Here is a 22,939-nt window from a genome sequence, read left to right as displayed (position 1 = left end):
ATGTCCACCAGGAAAAGAAGAGAATCTGGGAGGTGGTGAATTTAATAGAATAAATGATGGATCCTATGGAAGTCATTGTATATGTTTTAATAATATAAGAGAGTATGGAGAGATCATGGGCATATTTGTCTCTTAAAATATTCTTAAATGCAGCATTTTCATGCATTTCTTAATTCATTCACCCATTTTTCTGCCAGGAGTTACTGCGTTCTTATCATTTGCCAGCAGGCCCCTTGTGAGAGGCTGGGCATCTAAAGTTGAAGAGACAGAGTCTTGGCTATAAGGAGGTCACCGTTTAACAGGACATTTAACTGAAAAGACAATGAAAATAGAGCAGGTTTTGTTTTCTCAGCCTGGGCACTATCAACATTTCAGGACAGATGCTTCTTTGTTGTCTGGGGCTGTTCTGTGCACTGTAGGGTGTCAAGTAGCACCCCTGGCCTCTCCTTGCTAGATGTAAGCACACGCACTACCCTACCCCACCTGTTGTGATGATTTAAAAATAGCTCTAGACATTGCCTCATATCCCCAGGATGAGGTCGAGCAAAATCACTCCCCAGTTGAGAACGAACTGTAATAAAGTGTGATAAAATCTATGAATATGGGTCATGAATGACTTCTTACAGGAGTAAAAGTTTACTTCTAGAGAAGTAGGAATTTACCTGATAGATAAGGAGAGGAAGGGCTGAGGGCTTGGATTATGGGAACAGGACACATTTAAGAAACTTGGATAAGTCAGTCTTGAGAGTTTTGAGATGGATGCTGTGGGACCAGTTGCAACAGTGTTGTTAGAATCCGAGGGGGAAGTTACAAAGAACTGAAGAAGGCAGAAGAGGTGAAGGTGAAGGTTTCAAGAGATATTTAGGAGGTAGAATCATTCACGTATTGGATAGTTTGGGAAGCAATAAATACTTCTTGAGTATTGACTCTGTGTCAGACACAGTAAGCGGCAGAGGTGTAATGGTGCATAAGAGAGAATCTGCCCTCAGGATATTCAGACAGTCTCTGTGTGGCTAACGGAAGAACCAGTGCAAAATAAAAATGAAACATGTCAGTGGCTTGGTGGACTGGGAGGAAAATCCAATCTGTTCATCGCAATGCCGTTGATCAAGTGGGCACCCATTTATTGCAGAACCTGGCACGGTTTCTGAGCTATTCCCTCTTAACCAAATAAACTCCTCATAAAGCAGTGTGAGAGCAGCATTAGAAGGCATTTTAAATATCCCCTATTTTAATAAAACTATTTTTATGTCTGATTATTTTTTATATTTTTTGTCCACATGTATATACATATGGATATATAACATTTGACACAGTTGCAATCATAGAGTGATCTGATTTGCTAATTTAATGTCACATCATAAACATTTTACATGCTGTTATATAATATACATAATCATTTTTAATGACTACATAACATCCCATCCTATTGATGGACCATTATTTCCTTAATAAAATCTCACAGTTGGATTTGGTGTTTTGTGTGTATGTTTCCCTGATTAGATATAACCCTTTATTATTTCTGACAAACACCAGGCATTTTTGAATGTTGTTTGTTTGGGTTTTCTGTTGAATTAATCCCTCAGGGAGAATTCTCAGAGGTCGGATTAGTAAACTGAGGGGTATTAAGATTTTTATGGTTTATGTAGTGTGTTGCTTCATTTAGCTTTATTTCAACTACTCATCGCACGGGTATAAATGTTCACAGGGGAAACTACCTTAAATCTTTTTTGGAAAGAGTCAAGGTATAAATTGTAGGTAAATGCTTAAAGGTTATTCATCCATTGGACCTGCTCCCCATTCTGACAAAAAACTGGTGTAGAGGATCACTTGTCCCTGGGAGTGGGGAATCAAAAGTCAACAAGACTCAGCAGAGTCCTTTGGAGTGCTCCCCACTTAGCAGGGGCGAGAGATGAGGGACTTCAGAAAGGCAGCTGAGAAAAGTTGAGGATTTCCCAAGGCAATGAGGATTGCCAGAAGACTCGGTCAAATCTCACCGAACTAGGAAAGGGCATTCCAGACAAATGTTGGCAAGGATTTGAGGGAGTTTTGCTTGGAATCTGAAAAGATCGGTCAGACTGCAGTGTGACTCTATTAGCCTCAACGTCATCAGTGCTTTCCACTGGGAACATGGCTCAGGGCTCTGGGTCCCTACCCATATGCCTAAATCACGTTCAAAAAAGGTCTGCTCTAAGAGCATCAAGAGGCTACCCGACATTAGAAAATTTCTCCTTACCTGGCCTCAGAACTATCATATTCTAGTTTTGTTGTTGTTGTTGTTGTTGTTGTTTTTTGTCTAAAAATTGCAGAGATGTTTGAGAAATTGCAGCAATCTCATATCTGGAGCCCATAAAGAACATCCCTTTCTGCTGCTCAGTAACCCAAAGAGGGGTTACAGGGTTGCTGCTGAGTCCCAGAATGGTGCATCAGCTGTATGTGATTCTACTTCAGGAAAAAGAGTGTTCCCTGAGCCGGGTGGGCAGATGATGGGAAAACTTTGAATGTGTTTCTCCTTCCCGAAAGTGAAATCATCCTTAGTTTTGAGCTTTGTAGAATTAGGTCAGGACTAAACCCTGTGCCTATGTGCCCATTCACAATAAGTGTTTGCCAGGCAGTTGACAACAGCATGGCAGGCAGATGCTAACCTTAAAAGACCCAACTTTTTCCAAACATTTGGTCGTTCAGCATCATCTGGAGTGCTAATTAGAAAGTTCTATTTCTGAGGCATCAGAACTTGTTGCTGGACCACTATTTTACTTTTCACCTTTTGCTGACTGATTCACTGTGTCTCATCTCATTCAGACCCTGGGAGTGTTTACCGTCAATTTCTCCAGAACTGCAGTCGTTCGAATACTTCTTAATTTTTTTTTTTTTGAATCTGTGTAAAATCTATACTGTTGATAATTTTTGCCCTTGAGGGGGCTCCTTTTAAACATATATGCATTTTTTTAACAAGGAAGTGTTATTCTCATTGGCCTATATGACTTGCCACAAATGGAAGATAACCTAGAAATGAACGCAAGCAAAACAAAACGATGCTATTGCATTCTAGCTCAACAGTTGAATCAGTGCCTCTCAAAAGGAGATTAGGAAGCATATCATATATGTTAAAAAGTAGCATATACTGAGGTATACTGATGTATCCCTGATGTTTTTAGTAATGGAGGAATTAGAAAAGGAATAATAGTATCAATAAGTAACTTAATAAGTAAGTTAATGTCATTCAACAAATCCATCCACCGAAATTACCCATAAACCACTTGAAGTCATTTTAAGGGCCAGTGTTGGTAAGGATCACAGACTTTGGGAAAGGGTCAGAAAATTAAAAATTAAGCTATCAATATGATTAACCCATCTGTGTGTGTGTGTGTGTGTGTGTGTGTGTGTGTGTGTGTGTATGTGTGTGTGTGTGTTTAGAGGACAACAGCCATCTAACAAGACATACTTTTGCTGAAATTCAGTGGGTATTTTTATTATGAAGATTCTTAGAACTTTACAGAATGGGCTACAATATTTGCTTTTGTAGTGTTTTAATTTCTTTCCTTAGATGATTTTGGTGAATGATTTGGACAGCCTTATTGTTGTTATGTAGAATGAAGTTCATTTTCGATGATGTGGTCCTTCTGTGTCTATTGTGCTCCTGGAATTACCCATTAAGCACATTCCAGATTTCAGCAGTTGATTTGTCTGATTTTCTGACCAAATGGCTCAGGTAATTGGATATTGAATAGACACTGATTTTTCTCCCTTTGAGGAACTATTCACTCTGCCCTGAAAAACAATCCGGTCTTTTTCCTCCATGATTCTTTCAAGGAACCGGTTGCCAATCATGTCTTCTTTCTTGCCAGCCTGTAGATTTTGAAACCAAAAGAGCATACAGCTTGAAGGTAGAGGCAGCCAATGTGCACATCGACCCGAAGTTCATCAGCAACGGGCCTTTCAAGGACACTGTGACGGTCAAGATTGCAGTGGAAGATGCTGATGAGCCCCCCATGTTCTTGGCCCCAAGTTATATCCACGAAGTCCAAGAAAATGCAGCGGCTGGCACTGTGGTTGGGAGAGTGCACGCCAAAGACCCCGATGCTGCCAACAGCCCGATAAGGTACAGACATTTATTTAAGAGCCCGGGATGAGGAATTTTAGAGGAAAGACATTTCAGGAAAGTCCTGAGGGAAGCACATCCTTCAGTTTCAAAAAGGATCCAAGATGATCAGGTTCAATGCAGTGTAAACAAGACTACGATTTGGAAGATGTGAATTCTACTTCCCGTCTGTTACTTTTTGGATGAGTTTGTTCAAACTACATAATTTCTGTCTGCAGCAGACTTCCCAGTGTACACGGTGGTGCAATGCGTAGCAAGGCTTGTCTCGGGGAACCGTAGCGAAGTATGGATAAGGACTGTGAACTAATTATAGTCATTACAATTTATGGAACACCTTTCCATGCTCCAGTTACTCCATTAGGTATGTTAGGCAGATACTCTAATGTATCCTCTCAATTTTATTCTATAGGAATTTTCACTTAAATTGAGGGGACATGGTCAAGGCAAAGTGACTTGCCCAGAGCGACACAGCCAGTGAACAGGAGGCCAGGAGAGCAAGCTCTGTCTAATGGCTACAGGGCACTTGGAAGAGATAACAGAGGGCCACACAAATTTGGGGTGCTTTTCTTATTATGATATCTTTGTGACTTAGAAAAACTAGCTAGAAAAATGATTCAGAAGCCTGCCTTCCCCTTTCCTCAACCTGTGTTAGTGACCAGTGAGGCTGATGAAGATGATGAAGGACATGAGGAGGTGAGGAAGATTGTCAGAGAAGAAGGCTTGTCACAGATCCAAGCTATGTACGGGGCAGAAGGGCACAGCTGCCTGAAACCTGCCTAGGTGTCGGATCCTAGCAGGTGTTTATTCATCCATGGCCCCTCTGTTACTTCCTGTATTACCTGGACTTCTTCCCTGCTTCAGCCTGGTCTCCCTGCCTCCAGTTTCTCACCCACCCTTCTTTTGTTCTCTAGCCAGATTGAGCATTTTAAAAAAAATATTTTATTTTCAGTTTTGAGAGAAAGAGAGGGCATGCACATGAGTGAGGGAAGGGCACAGAGAAGGGGACAGAGGATCCGAAGTGGGCTCCCTGTGGTCAGCAGCGAGCCAATTGTGGGACTTGAACTCATGAACTGCGAGATCTTGGCCTCAGCCAAAGTCAGATGCTTACCCAAGTGAGCCACCAGGCGCCCGCAGATTGAGCATTTGTAACAGCACATCTAAATATCACATCATACTCCACACTTGAGTTATCAGTGATCAAATTGTTTCCCCCTTGCTGCTCCCATGAGAATAATCCCAACTCTCTTATTTAGTGGCAGGCTCTTCTTTGCACCCCTCCACCCCGGTGGCTGCCGTGTCCTATTCATCTCTTTCATTTTCCATCTATTCCCTGTTGGCATAAGACTCTCCATTGCAGCTGGACTGGGCCACTTCCCATTCCTGAGGCAGAACTTGCTCTTTACATGTTCCTGCTTCCCACCTTTACATAGTCTCCCTCCAGGTGGGAGCTCTGCCCCTCCTTCTTTCAAACTTGCTACACGGTACTCATTTTTCCCACTTCCACTTCAGTGTCACCTGTTCTAGAAATTCTTCTGGGATACCGACTCATGGATCAGATGCAGTTTCCACCTCACAGTGCTCACTGTGCAAAATCACAGCGACACCTTATGCTGTGTGCTGTCCTTGGCACACTCAAAGGGGGGCTGTCTGCCTGGTTCTGGGGTTGGTAAACTGTAGCCCTTAGAAAAGATCCAGCTGCCATCTGCATTTCGCAGAGCCTCTATACTGTTTTCCATAATGGCTCTGTCTTGAAGAGATATTTTCACTCCCATGTTCACTGCTGCATTATCCACAATAACCCAGACATGGAAACAACTGCAGTATTTGTCAATGCGTGAATGAATAAAGAAAATTAGACTTAAAAAGAAAAGGGAATCCCATCATTTGTGATAATTTGGAGGACTTTGGAGGACATTATGCTAAAAGACATAAGTCAGACATAGAAAGTCAAACATCGCATGATATTACTTGTAAGTGGAATCTAAAAAAGTCAGACTTTGAGAAACAGAGTGTAGAATGGTGGTTTCTAAAGACTGGGGATGGGAAAATGGGGAAATATTGGTCATACGGTACAACTCACAGTTATAAAATAAATAAGCTCCAGACATCTAATGTACAGCCTGGTGATTACAGTTAATAACGTATACTTGAAGTTTTCTAAGAGTCCATTTTAAGTGTTCTCATCACACACGACACAAAATGGTAACCATGAGAGGTGATGAATATGTTAATTACCTTGACGATGGTAATCACTACACAAGGTACACTTATATCAAAATGCCACGTTGCCCACATTACATATTATTTGTCAATCAAATCTCAGTAAAGTAGAGGGAAAATAGGAAACAAATATGAACATGAAAACAACTACCACGGACAATGGAGTTTTTCTATTGACACCAAAGAAAATGCTGAAAGGGCAGGAGGAAATCCCAAATGAAAATGTTAGTTGCCTTTAAATCCTTGAATATCCCTTTTAGCAGAAAGGAAGAGAATTATCCTTTAATGAACATCTTCTCACCCCCAGACAATGTGTTGCACTAAGTTATTTAAACTAATCCTCAGACATCCTTTGAAGCCCTGACTACTTTAGGATGCAACAGATGGAAGTACTGAGGCTCAAAGGGATGATGTGAGTTCTTCGGTCCCACAGCCAGTGGGTACTGGAGGCTGGATTTTAGTTCAGATCTGCCTTCGGTCCATTTTGAGCTTCTTACTCTAGCCAAACAGCCACCAATGGGAAGATTTCCCAAGAAGGTTTGAGTGTGGTCTTTTCTCTATGCAGAAAGATCCATTATGTCATGACTGAGGGTCAGTGTAACAACACTTTGAAACTACTCAAAAATGTCTGCGGTGTGGGTTTTAAATGAGTTAGGCTTGGCTAGGCGCATTAGCAACGTTTTGGAAGAGCAATGACGTAAAAACGCTTGGAACAATTGCTCATTTCCTCTGTGCCTCATGTCTCCAGGATCCACATCTGCGATTGGTTATTTGGGTCATGTTTTCAGTGGTGGCTGTTCTGTGCAAGTAGGCAATTTCTGTGTCTATAATTATCCAAAGATGCTCAGTACGGCCCTTGAACCAACCCCCCACCTTACCCGCTCAGTCCCTGTTCCTCAAAGAATTTATAGAACATTCAAAGCTTTTTATGCACTGTGTGCACTACCTGTTTTCCTGATTGTTTATCTTCACCTGTATGGGAACTTGTGTCCTTGGACTTGTGGGTAGGACACTATAGTGTCCAACAGACTCTTAGCTGCATGGAAATTTTGCAGATCTGGCTTTGCAGACTCTGTAGCATTAGACACAACTTTTCTTCACTGCTGCCTTTTTGAGACAGTCTCTCTTCTCACCTTCCTTGGCAGTAGTCTGTTCCTGCCTCCGACAGCACCACCCTGGGGTCTTCACTGATGTTTGATCCCTGTCCAGGTAGTGGGAGCTCCCTGAGATGCATGCTTTTGACCTGGATCTTTCTCTCTCTGTCCTCTCATCAAGAGCATTCCTACCCAGGCATGGCTGAATTGAGTTAAGGCTCCAGATTCTCTGCCTTAGGGCTGATCTTTCTCCCTGATTCTGCTCTGCACCTATTCTGCTCTCTGCTGTGATTTTTCACACACTTGCCTTTTCCTTCTCTGGCTCGCTCATTTATTTAAACTTATTTTTGAGCTCATACTTACTGTGACATACTTAAAGTCTGACACCACCTTGATCCTGTGAAACTTGAGGGAGAGCTGACTTGTTACTCTCCTAACATGGCAGCCTATCTCTGGTGGAATTCTAATCTCTCTCCTTTCTGCCAAGCTGACTTTTTGTGTTTCTCAATGTCTCCCTCTCTCCGACATGACATTCAAGCTAGAAACTCTCTGGGACTCTCCCAGCCTTCCAAGTATCAGCTGAGTCCTAATGGTGCTATCTTCATCACACAATCTTGTGTTCCTTCTCACTCCTATACCAGTGCCTGTGTCCCCAACACCTCATTTGGATGCTAAATCTCTCTGCACTTCCTCCATTCTCTCTTGCTCAGACCATCTTGCCCACCCTACCTTATTAATCACCCTGACAGCCTGATTCCATGTATTGTTCCTCTGATCAAAAGCCCTCTATGATTCTTCACTGGCTATAGGATAAAGGTCATATTCTGTAGACTGACATTGGAGAACTTCCATGATCTGTCCACAGTGTGTGACAGCAACAATAAAAGAAGAGCAGGGGCGCCTAGGTGGCTCAGTTGGTTAAACTTCCAACTTGTTTCCAACTTGTTTCCAAACTTCCAACTTGGTTTGAGATCGGGTCACGATCTCGCAGTTTGTGAGTTTGATCCCCTCATTGGGCTCTGCGCTGACAGCACAGAGTCCGCTTGGGACTCTGTCTCTCCTTCTCTCTCTGCCCCTCCCCCACTAGTTCCTCTCTCTCTCTCTCTCTCTCTCTCTCTCTCAAAGAAACTTAAAAAAAAAAGAAAAGCAACTATTATTTGTTGTACTGCTTACAGTATGCAAGGCACTAGGTTATATATCTTAACATCTATAATTTCATGGAATTCTTACAGACAAGCTAAAACTTAGGTACTGTTAATAATCCAGTTTAAAAGATAAGTAAGCTAAGATTTATAGAACCTAAGGACATTTCCAATATCACTGAGCTTAGATGTACTGGAGCATGAACTTGAATCTAGGACTTTATAAAACCAAAATTCATGCCCTTCGCTTCTAGAGAATAATGCTTTGAATTGTTAATTATCTTTCTCCCAGTTACTGTGTCTTGTCATGTCCACTAGATAGTAAACTCCCTGGTGGCAGGGGAAAAAATCTATTATTTTTGCCTCCTTTTCACAGAAGGCTACCCGCTGAAGGCTTTGTTACTGAGCCTCTCCTGACATTTGCGAGGCATGTGTACCTGGTTTCTCTTCAGCTTCTTCCCTGGGGAAGGGGACTCATCATCCCATTCCCATACGGAGCTTCACAGTCTAATGACATCATGGACGAACTCGTGTCTTTTACACCATGAAGTGCTGCTCCATGAGTGGAACCCTCTTTGTTGGAAGCAACATGATCTAGAATTGGAAGATTTGAGTTCTCATGTTGGCTCCCCCAGAAACGAGATAATAGGCCATTTGGAAATCCCATCATTTGTAAATGGAAGATATTAAACTCTGACATCCATGGTCTTTGCCACCTTTAATATATCTTTTCTTTTATGACCTTCGATGAATGCCTTCAGACATATATATTCTGTAAACTTTAGGAAACTGCAGCTAAGCCCTCCAACAGCGGGAAACCACCCAATTATGAACCCAGTATGCTACCCGAGTTAATATAACCACCTTTGCTCCTCATTTTGGAGACAGTGTGGTGGAGTGAAAAGGAAAGGAGCTTTGGTGTTGAACAGACATATTAAAGCCAGGACTTTGGTATTTACAACTCTGGGTATCCCGGACAAGCTATTTTACCTCACTACACCTCAATAAAGGTCATTCTTCTTGCTCCGTCTCCCTCCTCACTGGGCCATAAACATGGTCCAGTAATATTCTGGAAATTATTTTCTCTTTTCTTAGAAAAACAAGCAAGCTTTCTAAGTGGACAGGAGTAGTTAAAAACCTTCTGGCTAGGATATTAGGCACAGCCCATCATAAAAGTATGAGGAGAACACTCTACAGATGAATGACCAAGACTGCTTTGCATATTTCATCATGGAATTCAGACCCAGGCTACCTGAGAACCCCTAAAACCAAATAAATAAACTACATAAATTCACTCAAACTAGAGTTAGCATTTTTCTTTAAATAAGGAGAAAACTGATTTTTTAGTACCATAAATGCTCCTAGATGATAAATTTAGGTAAACTTGAAACTATTTAATATTTTGATGCAAAAATCTGGCAACAGTTTGATGCATTTTTGACTTTCTGAGTAGTTTGGGCAATCCCACTTCCCAAATGCAGTTTCATAAATATTCAGAGGGTGGGGGATTGTAGTAAATACGAAGAAATATGCAACATGTCATTACGTTTCTCAATCAAATATGCTAAACAGCTCTTTCATTCATTGTACTGAATAAAGAAGCCCAATGCAGCAGAATGATTTCTATAAAAGATTCATGTATGAAGTTTAAAAAGTAAATTTGATTAAAAAGGAAACCTAGTTGAAGCAATCCATTGAAAAAGTTATTTTAAATATAGCATGGAGAAAATATTCAAATATTAAGCTGCTCAGAATGTCTCCGTCTAATTGCCTTATTTGCATTCCGCTTAGGTATTCCATCGATCGTCATACTGACCTCGACAGGTTTTTCACTATTAATCCAGAGGATGGTTTTATTAAAACCACAAAACCTTTGGACAGAGAGGAAACTGCCTGGCTCAACATATCCGTTTTTGCAGCAGAAATCCGTAAGTATTCTCCTAAGGGTTTTGATTCTACTTTACCAAATTTTATTCCATCAGACTCTGTATATATTCTGGAAAATGACAGACAGCTGAGATAGAATACATTTTTTAGTCTTAAGCATATTTTTCAGTGTTTAAAATTTATTCTTCGTCATGTATCGAAGAGGACATATAAACACGTAGAGATATTTTCATTTTCTCTGGCAGAACTGGGTATAGATTTGGCAAGTGAGATCTTGACACTATAGCCATCACTGGGGGACTCCCCATTTTAGGCTGCCACTCAGTATTGTTTAAATCCTTAGAGCCTAGATTTGTGGGTGCTTGTGTACCTATAGACCAGTGGTTCTCAAACTTGATCACACACTGGAATATCCTGGAGGGCTTGTATTTACTGTCTGAATTCTCTTCTTTCAGACAACCGGCATCAGGAAGCCAAAGTGCCAGTGGCCATTAGGGTCCTTGATGTCAACGATAATGCCCCCAAGTTTGCCGCCCCTTATGAAGGCTTCATCTGTGAGAGTGATCAGACCAAGCCACTTTCTAACCAGGTAATGATGCCTTCCCCTTTTCTGGCTTTGTACAAGCCATTTGGATACAGAGTTTGATCTTGAGAGCTTCACCTGGAGATACCTGCCGCTGCCCAAGAGGTCTTCAGAGCCCTAGTTTAAGCTCTGTAGCTGTGCTCTTGTTAAACCCAGGCTTCTCAGCCAGCTAGGAATTTTTGAATAAATGATGTGCCAATGTCAGCATGATTTATTTATGGGCCACCTTTCTCTTTCAGCCAATTGTTACAATTAGTGCAGATGACAAGGATGACACAGCCAATGGACCAAGATTTATCTTCAGTCTACCCCCTGAAATCATTCACAATCCAAATTTCACAGTCAGAGACAACAGAGGTTCGTACCAAAGTTCCTATGCATTCAGAGAAGTAGAAATGGACGAATGAATGGCTTTTATATTGCAGAACACAAGTGTTTTCCCTAATCTTAATAATGCCTGTCTGTTGAAGAACAAACAAGAAGTAATAATGCCACCTTTATTTTGAGACGTGTGGGCTCATTTGGTGCATATGAATAAGTGAGTGTAATTTTATTTTACTTTTTTTATTGGCTTTGATATTCAAGAAGCAGTGGGGAAACCAAGTGGGGAAGCTTACAGGGTCAATATGCAAACAACCTCATTTATCTTTTTTAAGAGGTTGATAAACCCTTGGGGGGAGCATGGCTTTATGAATATTGATATCAAATAAAGCATTATAAGAGATTAGTTCAACTTTGTAAGGCAATGTAATCTTTCAGCTGGCCTTCCCTTCCAAGCATGGTTTTAATGCAGTATGGTTGGGTTCATAGCTTGTTACCTAAAGATGGTTGCAGAATTATTGCCTGAAGGGCATGAACAGAGCATTGTTTGGCCACTGTAGACATGGTGAAATTTAATATCATGCCTGCTTCTCATTTCATCAAAGAGGTGCTAGACTTACAAATTATTTGAAGTAGCTGTTCTTCTATATAGGCCCAAACTGATACAGTCTCTTGATAAAGTTGGTACCAAGCCAGGATCAGAAAATAAGTTTCTTGACTTCTGGGAAGGCTATGTTGGTCTACAGCTGTCCCTAGAAACCCGTGACAATGCAGTTTGTAGAAGCAGGAAGACAAATGCCATCGTTCGACATAGGACTAGAAGGTAGTCCTCCTGAGCACACATGCTTTCATTAGCCACACAGTACTAGGTTATAGATTGACTGCTTTCCCAGTGACTGAGATCAGGCATATAGGAGCTTACATTAACCTAATAAGTATTTTTGCTTTCCCCATCTCTGTTATCACTCATCAGAATCATAAATACCAGTAGCTATGTTCCAAACAACATGCCAAGACCCTTCCCACACACGCCATCTGTTTCTTTCCCTCAACACACCATAGGTAAATGTCATTATTATCATTCCCATTTGAAGATGAAGAAAATGAGGCACATAACCATCAAGTAACTTGTTCTAAGTCAATGAGCCACATAGGAGTTAGACCTAGGTTTTAAACCCAGGTTTTCAGAGGCAAGACATTACAACCCTAAGCACTGTCCCTACTGGGTTGATTATTAGAGGAAAGAAGTTCCCCATCCTGCTTGGAGTTGAGGGTATGATCTAGCATACTGCATTTTTATTTCTGGAACTGATTTGAGCATTTAATTATGGCCTTGTAAAATCAAGCACATATCAAAAGGGACTGTGGGATAAAATTTCCTAGGTGCTGACAGATTTTCTCTCCTGATGCTTTGCTTTCTGCAGTGGACATGCTCTTGAGAGCCTGGGTGTGAAGAAAGTAATACGACAGACCTGTGTTTTAAAGGAACCCTATGAAACAACCTGACACTAAATGATTCCTATAATTTCAAAATAGAAATGGTGCTTGGAATGCTTTAATTTTATATTTCATCTAAGAGTTTTCTTTTACTTGTTAGCTTTGGTTTATGGGCACATGTGAGTGCCTTAAGCCCCTTTGAGAGTTAAGTCTGCAGGCCACTGAGACAGAGGAGTAGTTCTTGACTGGGAGCTCACGTACCTCCAGGGGTACATGTGTATAATCTAAGAATTTCCTTTTGTAAGCATGCATTCCTCCAAAGAAGGAAGACCACACATGTAGTGTGGCATTCAAGAAATGCTTACTCAGCTGAACTGAACAAGGTAGCACACATAGTGTTCTCATAACACTTCCTAAGATATGGGTATACTTCGTTTGAGTTTATGGGAATCCCTGCTTCCACTCTTGGATTTCTCCTAATTCCCAAACTATTTTGTGATAGGTTGATTGCCACATTGCCACGAGCCTAGGCTTTTGTCAGTGTTGTGGTGAAGGAGATACTAGAAAACATTTCAGCGTACATTTAGTTTTATCAAAAGTGAGGTGATCGACTCAGTTGTTTGGAAAACTCCACTGTTCCAACATGTGTCTTATGTCATCCCCCTCTTATGATCTGTTTACTCAAATATTTGTGGGCATACTTTTATCTGTGTTTTCTTATAATCCCCAACTAACATTTGAAGCCTAACTCCTGGATGGATGCCCAGAAACATCCCTGTATGGTTGGACACCTCCTGACCCAGCAGGTGTTTCTAGGCTTTTCTCACTGTGCCAACGTCACCTCCATCACCTGCCTTGTCTTCTTTCTCTTTTATGTGTGCGATAATATTTAGTTGCTGTTAACCCTCTGAAAACATGATACTAAGATGGAGTGTTCTCTAGGGAGTTGTAAGTATTTTACTTTGTCACAGTACTTCAGGAATGCCATCAGTATTTTCAAAAAGATGAGCCAGCCCAGTACACAGTCTGTTTCCTCTGCCCTTTCCTGTAAAAAACTAATACTATGCAGAGCTACCACTTTTGAGCGAATTGCTACTTTTTAAGAAAAATGACTTTATTAACTATGGCAAACACTTAATGAAAACTCCTATGTTTAGAGCTATTACAAAACCTTAAAGCAAATACAGTCCTATAATTATCATTTAATAGAGTCTCTTTGCTAGCTCCTAAAAGTAATTACATATTGAAGTAATCCAAAAGGAGTAATCACATTCCACATCCTATTAATAGCCTACTGAGTTACCAAATTTCTCGGCTGAAACTGTTTTCCATAGAAAACATGAGATAATGGTTTAGATCACGCTGAGTAAAAGCATCAGGTTTCTTTCTCCTTGAGTGTTTGCTTCCATTATGCCATGTAAATAATCGGGATTGTGTTTGCCTAAACTGGCATAAGCATTACACATCTTTAGAAATAGGAGAAGAGAAGCCATCTTAATACACCCAAGCCTTTTATGTCATTTTCCCTTACTCCAGTCTGTAGCCAACCTTCACAGGTGACTCAGCAGGCAGCCGGAGAGTACAACACTGGATGACTCTTCAACATTTAAGTCCATCTTGGGCTGTTAATTTCAAAAATGGTGCTGTTTGGCCAGATGGAGGCTGATCTGCCCGCAGTTTTGAGATGCATTTGCTTTGAAAATATCAGACTTATGGCTTCTCTTAAAACACAAGAAATGTGTAATGAATGAGAATAGTGCAAAGAAAAAAATACTGAGAATAACCCTTCCCATCTATCTAGCTCTTCGTTAATTTATACAAGTTTGTCATGGCCATTATTTCACTTAATTCCTCAAACAGCCCCACAAGGTTACTCAAGAGTATTTTTATCCCCATTTTCTAGATAAGGAAGGAGAATGAGACATGAGGAGCTTCAGATATTTTCCCAAGGCACATTAGTGCAATAGCGAACAAGTTTGGGTATTTGAAGGGCTCCATCAAGTGTACACACTATACTATGAGTAGAAAACTTATGTCTTTTCTAGTTAATTCTTCAAAAAAAATCTTTGTTTACCCTACAGTCAAATAATCACAGTCTTCAGAAGAGGAAAAATCTGGAATTCAATTGATCAATCTAAAGTTCCAGGGGAAATTGTGAACAGGGAAAAACTGTACTTCATGTTCAATTTAAATGATAGCCATAATAATTTCTAGTAAAATATATTTGCAAGAATTTTATAATTTCCTTCTACTATATAATTAACACATGTTCTTTGCAAGAAAGTTAGAAAATACAAACAAGCAGGAATATTACTATAAATAATAAAATAACTTGATACTATATTATATAGAAATAATCACTGCTATTTTTTGTATCTGTCCAGACTTTTTCTTGGAATTATATAATATATATATATATATATATATATATATATATATATATATATATAAATTATATATAAATATGTTATATGTATATAACATATATATAATATATATAAATATACTATATATATATGGTATAATACATATGTGGTACACACACACACACACACACACACACAATCAGCACCAATACACTTATGTCAACATTTTCTTCTAAATGTCTCCCTAACTTCCACTATAAAGATGTCTGATCTCAGTTAACCATTGTGTAACCAGGTGTGTTTGCATGCACCTTTGCAGAATATCTAATTACTATTTTAGGATAAATTTCTAGAGTGGAATTATTGGGTCAAAAGCTTTTGGTATTTAATTGACAAACTACCCATCAGACATGTATACTAACAGAAATACTTATAATACCATTAGCAAAATAGGTATTCCACACATGTAAGCCAACTCTAGATTTTATTACTTTTTCAAATCATTGGCAATTTGATAAGTGAAATACAATCACATTTTAAAATTTCAATGCCTTTGATAACTAGTAAACCTAGGATTTTTTAAATAAGCATTGATCATTTATTTCCTTTTTCTTTTGTAAATGTGCTTTTCCCATTTAAAAAAAAATAATGTTTATTTATTTTTGAGAGAGAGAGAGAGAGAGAGCGAGCATGAGCAGGGCAGGGGCAGAGAGAGAGACACACACACAGAATCCAAAGCAGGCTCCAGGCTCTGAACTGTCAGCACAGAGCCCGACGCAGGGCTCAAACTCACTGGCTGTGAGATCATGACTCGAGCCAAAGTCGGACGTTTAACCAACTGAGTCACCCAGGCACCCCATGTCCATTTTTGTGAATTATATAGTCACCTATTTACAGTTGATTTGTAAAGTGTCTTCATCTTTTAATGTTAATGACCTTGGGCCTGTCATACCTACTACATAGATTTTCCCAGTGTTTCAATGTCCTTTCGATTCTGATTGTGCTATGTTTGTCATTAGACGTTGCACTTCTTATACCAGGTTTTCTCTGCTTAATATTATCTTTAGCAATGCTCTCGTTGTCCAAAATTGATGTCAGTATTCACCTATATTTTCCTTCTTGTACATCTTGCTTCCCATTTCCACCATTTACCCATGTGAAATACATATATAACCTCAATTGGTTGGACGTTCCCTAAATATCATTTAAGAAATGGTCAGTCTTTTCCACCTGCTTTGACACACCATCTCTATGATCACCTATGTTACATAATCCAGTTGACCCTCGAACAACATGGGTTTGAAAGACACGGGTCCACTTACACATGGATTTTCTTTCTAGATAAATACAGTACGGTACTGTAAATGTATTTTTTCTTCTTCATGATTTTCTCAGTAACATTGTCTTTTCTCCACCTTACTTTATTGTAGGAATACAATATATAATATAATATACAAAATATGTGTTACTCGACTGTTTATATTACCGGTAAGGCTTCTGGTCAATAGTAGGCTATAAGTAGTTAGGTTATGGGGAAGTCGAAAGTTGTAAGTGGATTTTCGATTGCGTGGGGGGTCAGTGCCCCTATCTCCATGTTGTTCAAGGGTCAGCTTGTATTAGATTTTTTTGGACTTTAAATTCTTACCATTCTTTGGGGCGCCTGGGTGGCTCAGTCGGTTAAGCATCCGACTTCAGCTCAGGTCACGATCTCGCGGTCCGTGAGTGTGAGCCCCGCGTCGGGCTCTGGGCTGATGGCTCAGAGCCTGGAGCCTACTTCCGATTCTGTGTCTCCCTCTCTCTCTGCCCCTCCCCCGTTCATGCTCTGTCTCTCTCTGTCTCAAAAATAAATAAAACGTTAAAAAAAAAATTAAAAAAAAATAAAAATAAAAATAAAAAAAAATAAATTCTTACCATTCTATTTACTCTAGTGCTAGCATTATAATTTTCTTTACTATTGCATACACATCTATGTGAAAATCTGACACATGTTTCTCCAAATTATTTTCATTTTATTACTCTTAGTACTCTTAACTTTTGGTTTCTTTGTTCCTCCAGATAATCTTTAGAATTATTTTTCAGGTGCCTGAAAAGTATTTTTGTGAATTTTATTGAGTTTACCTTAAATTTATGGATTCACTTAAGAACTAAAAGTTTTAAAATATTCTTTCCATCCAGAAGCATGATTTGACTTTCCAATGAATCAGTTCTCTTTGTATTGCTATCAGGAATGTTTTGTAGCTGTCTTCTGTGTATTTCCTATTAAGCTTATAGCTAGATACTTTATATTTTGGATGTTGTTGTGAAGTGGATTTTTAAGTTGTTTTCTAAGTGAATATTTTTAGTATAAACTATAGCCATTTTAATGAACTTTTTATTATTTGGACATTGTTCTAAGGTGATAAAACTTCTCAGCTGATTTGCCTGGATTTTCTAAAGAGACAACTACATAAAAATTAAATAATGCAATTTGTTTTGTCTTCTTTTAAGATTTGGTGGGTTTTTTTTAGTCTATTTGCATAGATTGACACTTTTAAAATGTGTTAAATAACAGCAATGATAACAGGCATTCTTGCTTTACTTGTTACTTAAGAGTTTTTAGAGTTTCACCAATAAGCATAATATTGGTAGTAATACTAAAATTAATATTTGTGTTGTTGGGTGTGTGTGTGTTTTAGGAAATTTCCTTTCCGTTATTATTTTATTTAGAAAAAGTGGATATTCAATTTTTATCATAATTTTTGGATTCTAACCAGAGAAGAGTATGATTTTGTCCTTTGACCTAATGATTTGTTAAAGGAATTAAATTGAAATATCCTAATATTGAACCTCATATTTTTAATTTCCAAACCTTCTGTTCCAAACAGTGATCATGTGATAAAATATAGAGGAAAGAGCAAGGGTTAGCAATTAAATGCTTGGCTTTACTCTTTATTGCTAGAATGGGAACAGTCTTAAAATGAATCCCTGAATATTTGCCATACGATTAATCGTATTACTGTTTTATTTTTACAAACTGTCAATTATTACATCACCCCTAATTCCTAGGAATTAGTGTTTTGAGAGGGGACAGCAGTGAAATACCAAAAGGTGGCCACAGTTGGAACACATCTCAGGCTCCAAGAACCCCAGGGTTGCATGCTATCCAGTAGGCCAGCTCAACTAAAGCTGGAGGCCTATGAGATCATCGGGTTATTTAGCTATTGAAACATCTCTTAGTCATTTGAGCAACCGAGGACAGTTTTAGGACCTTGCAATAAGTTCCTTTTTTAAAACCAACAAAAATACTCAGGATTTTCAAGTCAACAAATGAAAAAAGCAGCCCTTTTGACATTATGAAGCACCTTCCCTATTTCATTTGACCTTCTTCAGCCTTTTAATGTTTCTTCCATATTTCAAGTCAGTGTGACTTCCAACAAAAATGAGGTAATTTAAGGGGCGCCTGGGTGGCTCAGTTCGTTGAGTGTCTGACCATTGATTTCAGCTCAGGTCATGATCTCAGGGTCATGAGATGGAGCCCTACATCGGGCTCTGCACTGAGCATAGAGCCTGCATGAGATTCTCTCTCTCTCTCTCTCTCTCTCTCTCTCTCCCTCCCTCCCTCCCTCTCTCCCTCTCTCTCTCTCTCCCTCTGCCCCTCTCTTCCACTCCAACTCTCTCTTTAAAATAAAATAGAAAAAAATTGTAATTAAAGAAAAACAAACGAGGTAATTTCATAGTTCCCCAATTACAATCTCCTTCCATCTTCCACAGTCACAAGAAAATGAGCTTCTCTGCCTGGAATGTACACACCTCCTACCTATTCCTCCTCTTTCAGGTGTCCCCATAAATAAAGTCACTGAGGCGAAGCTTTGCCAGATATCCCCAGCCTATCTTGGGTGCTTCCTCCTCTGTTCTCCAGGAACACTGCAGTAGTTTTTCATATTTTCCTTATCTTGCATTCTAAACATTCATTTCCCCATCTTCTCCCACTAGAACATGAGCTCTGTGGGGACAGCATACCAGCACTTAAGAACAGTGGGTTGACCAAATGCAAGGATTAAAATGAAAGAGTGGCTTGGGAAACATGTGCCGTGCTCACAAATTTCAGGGATCTGTTATTATTAGGGGAAAATAATTATGTTATAACATAAGCATCAGGCTAAAAAAGACACTCACCTTTTAAGACCGAATGCTCTGAGGAGTCAGTACCACATAGCGTGCCTCTTCTTTCCATTCATTATTTAGTGTTCCACAAAGCTATATTGGACATCCAGAGTTTGGATACAGGAAGAGATGACATTGAAATGTGCTTATTTTGCAGGAATATTATCTAAGATGGGCCAAGTTGCAGATCAAATGAGCTCTGATACCTGATATATTCAGAGTGAAGTCTGATCTGCTAAAAAATGCAAAAAAGACCAAAAAACAAAAGAAAACAGAAAGGGTACATGAGAAGCAGTTTTGGCTGAATAAATCGGGATAGCCAAGACAGATTCACCCCGATTAGACCAACTGGCAAACATCTTTTTTTTTTCCCTCCCCACCAGCACTTTTTTTTTTTTTTTTTTTGTCTAAGCTTAGAAAATTTATTTTTTTTATGAGTAGCATCAGACAGCATCCAAATAGGCTCTGGTTTTTTACTTTCATCATTTAAAGATAGCCAAATAGATTTCTATGGAACTTTTTTCCCTCATAATTGCTTCAATATGGAAGATGCTCTATTGGCAGATCAAAATGGCAGATGTCTTTTAATGCTCTGCCATTTTCTCTGTGTAAATAATTATGTTCCTTTTCCGCCTGAATTTCATTGCAGCAGTTTGTCCATTACAACGCAGCTTATCTGGGAATTCGCTCCTTCCCCAGCCCAACACAAAAAGATAGGTCATTTTGGTGGAACAGACACATTATTCTTTCAGGGTTTCCTCTCGTCACTGACTTAAATAGCTCCTGGGATTTCTCAACTCACTAAAGGACCCAAAATGTTTATATCCCACTGAATTCTGTGGTAGTTTTCCTTGTCTTAAATCAAGAAATACTTAGGCAATATGTTTCTTTTTCCCTCCCAAGAAGAGAATTCTCCTCATACAAAAATGGAGGGAGAGTTAATTTCAAAGGAAGTGGTCAATTACAACAATGAAAAATCTATTAATATCAGCCAACAGTGCACACTTAGATGTCTGATACACACACACATTTAGATATCTCTACAATGTTATTTATTGTATTTCATATTTTGCCAGTCCCTCGGTATCAAAGGTGTTAATTAAAAAATCATGATGATATCCTCCTAGAATGCAGCTCTTTAATTCATTTGGAAGACATTACAGCCATCAGAGTCTTGGGTCAAACAATTTTCTTCATTAACATGCATACACAAGCTATTAAGGTCATCTTTGAGTATAAGTAAAGTCAAAAATATAAGTGCTCCAAACTTTAAAAGTATTATTTAAAATTTCTATTATTTCATTCCCTCAGATTGAAGATGGCAAATATATGGCATCAAAAATTTCAGTTAAGGTTTGAAAAATCACAAATCTAAATGAGTATAAAAAACCTAAATAAGTGGGGGTTCCTGAATGCCTCAGTTGGTAGAGCAGGTGACTCTTGACCTCGGGGTTGTAAGTTCAAGCCCCACACTGGGATTAGAGTTTATTTAATAAAAAAATTGTAATCTAAATAATTAAACTTTCCAGCGATGTCTTTTGTAGAATATATTCTTCTAAAACTATTAAAGCTTAAAACTCCATTAAGACTTCTGAGACACATACTGTATCTATATAGATATAGATATATACACACATAAATTTCACATACATACCTATATATTTTTTTCCATTATCCTGATAGAACTATGGCCACATTTCTAGGGAAAGTGGAGAGGGCCCAGAGGATTATTCTGCTAGCGAGTGCATAACTGTCTTCAAGTGTGTCAGAACTTTTTAAGTGGTAGATGGATCTACTTTGTCTCAGGTTTGAGCAAAGGTAGAGATGGCAGTTTGGGTCAGAAGTGAACAAAGTAAGAGCAAGGTTTGGCTTCAATCCTCTAGATGCTTAATAGTCTCCAGAGAGGCCTTCATCTGATCAAGGTGAACAATGACAGAAGGACAGAAGAAACAGAGTGGCCAAGAAAGGGCATCTTAAGAGCTTTAGGGAAGCTGCTGAGGTGACTGATTCTCTCACCTTAGCTCAAGCCTTTCTCCTGACATCATGGTGAGATCATGGTGTACTAATTCTGTGCTGCAGACGCTTTTCTTTTTCAAGTTTTTAAACATACAGAGTCTATGCCTTATGCTGCCCATTTGCTCTGCTCTCAGTGTTTTTTTTTTTTTTTTTTTTTTTTTTTTTTTTTTTTTTTTTTTGGCTAATACAAGATTACACCGAGTGTGATCTATTGATCGAGGGCTGGTTACCCATCATAGTTTCCCCTTTTAATGTCAGTTGTATGTATCCCTCCAATGGGCTACATCATCATCATAACCCTTATGTTTGCATCCCAAACTGGTACCATGGAGACAATCATTATCAGGTCCCTTTACATTTTGTTAGTGTAATGACAAAGTGTGCAGGTAAAAACAGCATGTAATTAGGAGTCCAGGTTGTAGACATAAAAATTTGAAATCTGAATTTATTTTCCATTAATGGAAACACTACATTTTGTGCATGACATATGCTAGTAATTAATGACCCTATTTGCAAGGTTTTGCCTAAGTAGGGGGAAAATGAAACTGGTTACATGTCTGTGGCCAGGAATGAGAACCCTGGGTGTCAGGATGAAAAAGTGAAGTGCTTGAAAAACATTTTCTTACTGTGGGAAATATGTTGCCCAGGATTGAGGAGCGTGAACTATTTTCTTACCTCTGGATGATGAGCTCTTCTGTGTAGACCCTTGCGTTCCAAGCTGCAATGACATTTCCAGGAATTCACTTTCCTCTCTCTGCCAATAAGTTTCTCTTCCTCATTAGTTTATTGCTCAAAGAGGATCGCTTCCAGGAAAGAATTAATATTTACTGAGCATCTCCAACAGTCTGTTGCTGTGCTAAGTACCTTTATGAATGGAATCGTTTTAACATTTAAAATTATTAGTTTCCTGGGTGAGAATATAGAAACTCAGGACATTTACTTACTACAGTTGAAGTCAGGCAATTAATATGTAAACGATTCAAGATTCAAAACCAGGACTGTTTGACCCCAACTACTGAGAGATTTGCTCTTTGGAAGCTTTATAAAGGAAAAGGATCTGAGAAATCTCTTGATGGAAATTTAAACATTGGTAACATTTGCCTTTTTCTGCCTCATCTTATTAGCCATGGAGCCAATTCGACACTTCCCTGAAAAAAAAAAGGCTCATGGAGCCTCTTTTATCCATGGGGCACCCATAAACCTTAGGAATGTGTATATCCAAAGTGAGGGGACCCTCTCAAAAATACATAAGCAGTGATTGCCAATGAAAATGATTTGGATGAAAGAGAATCTATAGTCAAACAGAATGCAAAGTTGATTTTCAGTATAATAAGTTTTTGTTATTATGGCTAGTTTGTTTCTTTTTCAGTGTGTTTTTCTAGATTTGTTTTCATGAAATTCCTGCCCGTAGTGGTGGCACTTTTTTTAGCCGAAGATCAGTGATCAGAGTGGACCACAAGAAAGACCATCAGGGGACATAGCACTGACTCCTCTAAAATGGCCATCCCAAAAGAAAGCTCACTCTCCCATTGGTACAGAGTCCAGTTGGATCTACAGGAGAAATATTTTATTCATTCAAACAACACTTAGCACCTAAGTGCCAAGCCAGGCTGTTTACACAATTTTCT

At 39.1% G+C, this 22,939-nt stretch overlaps 1 protein-coding gene across 11 annotated transcripts in view; it reads left to right on the top strand.

The window, feature by feature from the left end:
• The window catches only part of CDH11 (cadherin 11), a 177,893-nt gene that overhangs the window by 122,458 nt on the left and 32,496 nt on the right, over positions 1-22,939 (top strand). For all 11 annotated transcript variants that reach the window (XR_006197081.1, XR_006197082.1, XR_006197086.1 and 8 more), the window contains 4 exons: positions 3,849-4,102; positions 10,350-10,486; positions 10,901-11,034; positions 11,268-11,385. Coding sequence is in view for 1 of the 11 variants with exons in the window: in XM_042918578.1 (XP_042774512.1) it covers positions 3,849-4,102; positions 10,350-10,486; positions 10,901-11,034; positions 11,268-11,385 (643 nt within the window). In the remaining 10 variants the exon portion in view is untranslated. The remainder of the gene's footprint in view (positions 1-3,848; positions 4,103-10,349; positions 10,487-10,900; positions 11,035-11,267; positions 11,386-22,939) is intronic.

This window comes from Panthera leo, chromosome E2 (assembly GCF_018350215.1).
Source record: "Panthera leo isolate Ple1 chromosome E2, P.leo_Ple1_pat1.1, whole genome shotgun sequence".
Taxonomy (NCBI): domain Eukaryota; kingdom Metazoa; phylum Chordata; class Mammalia; order Carnivora; family Felidae; genus Panthera; species Panthera leo.
Note: the sequence above shows the minus strand (reverse complement) of the source record. Positions and strands in the feature narration are given on the sequence as shown.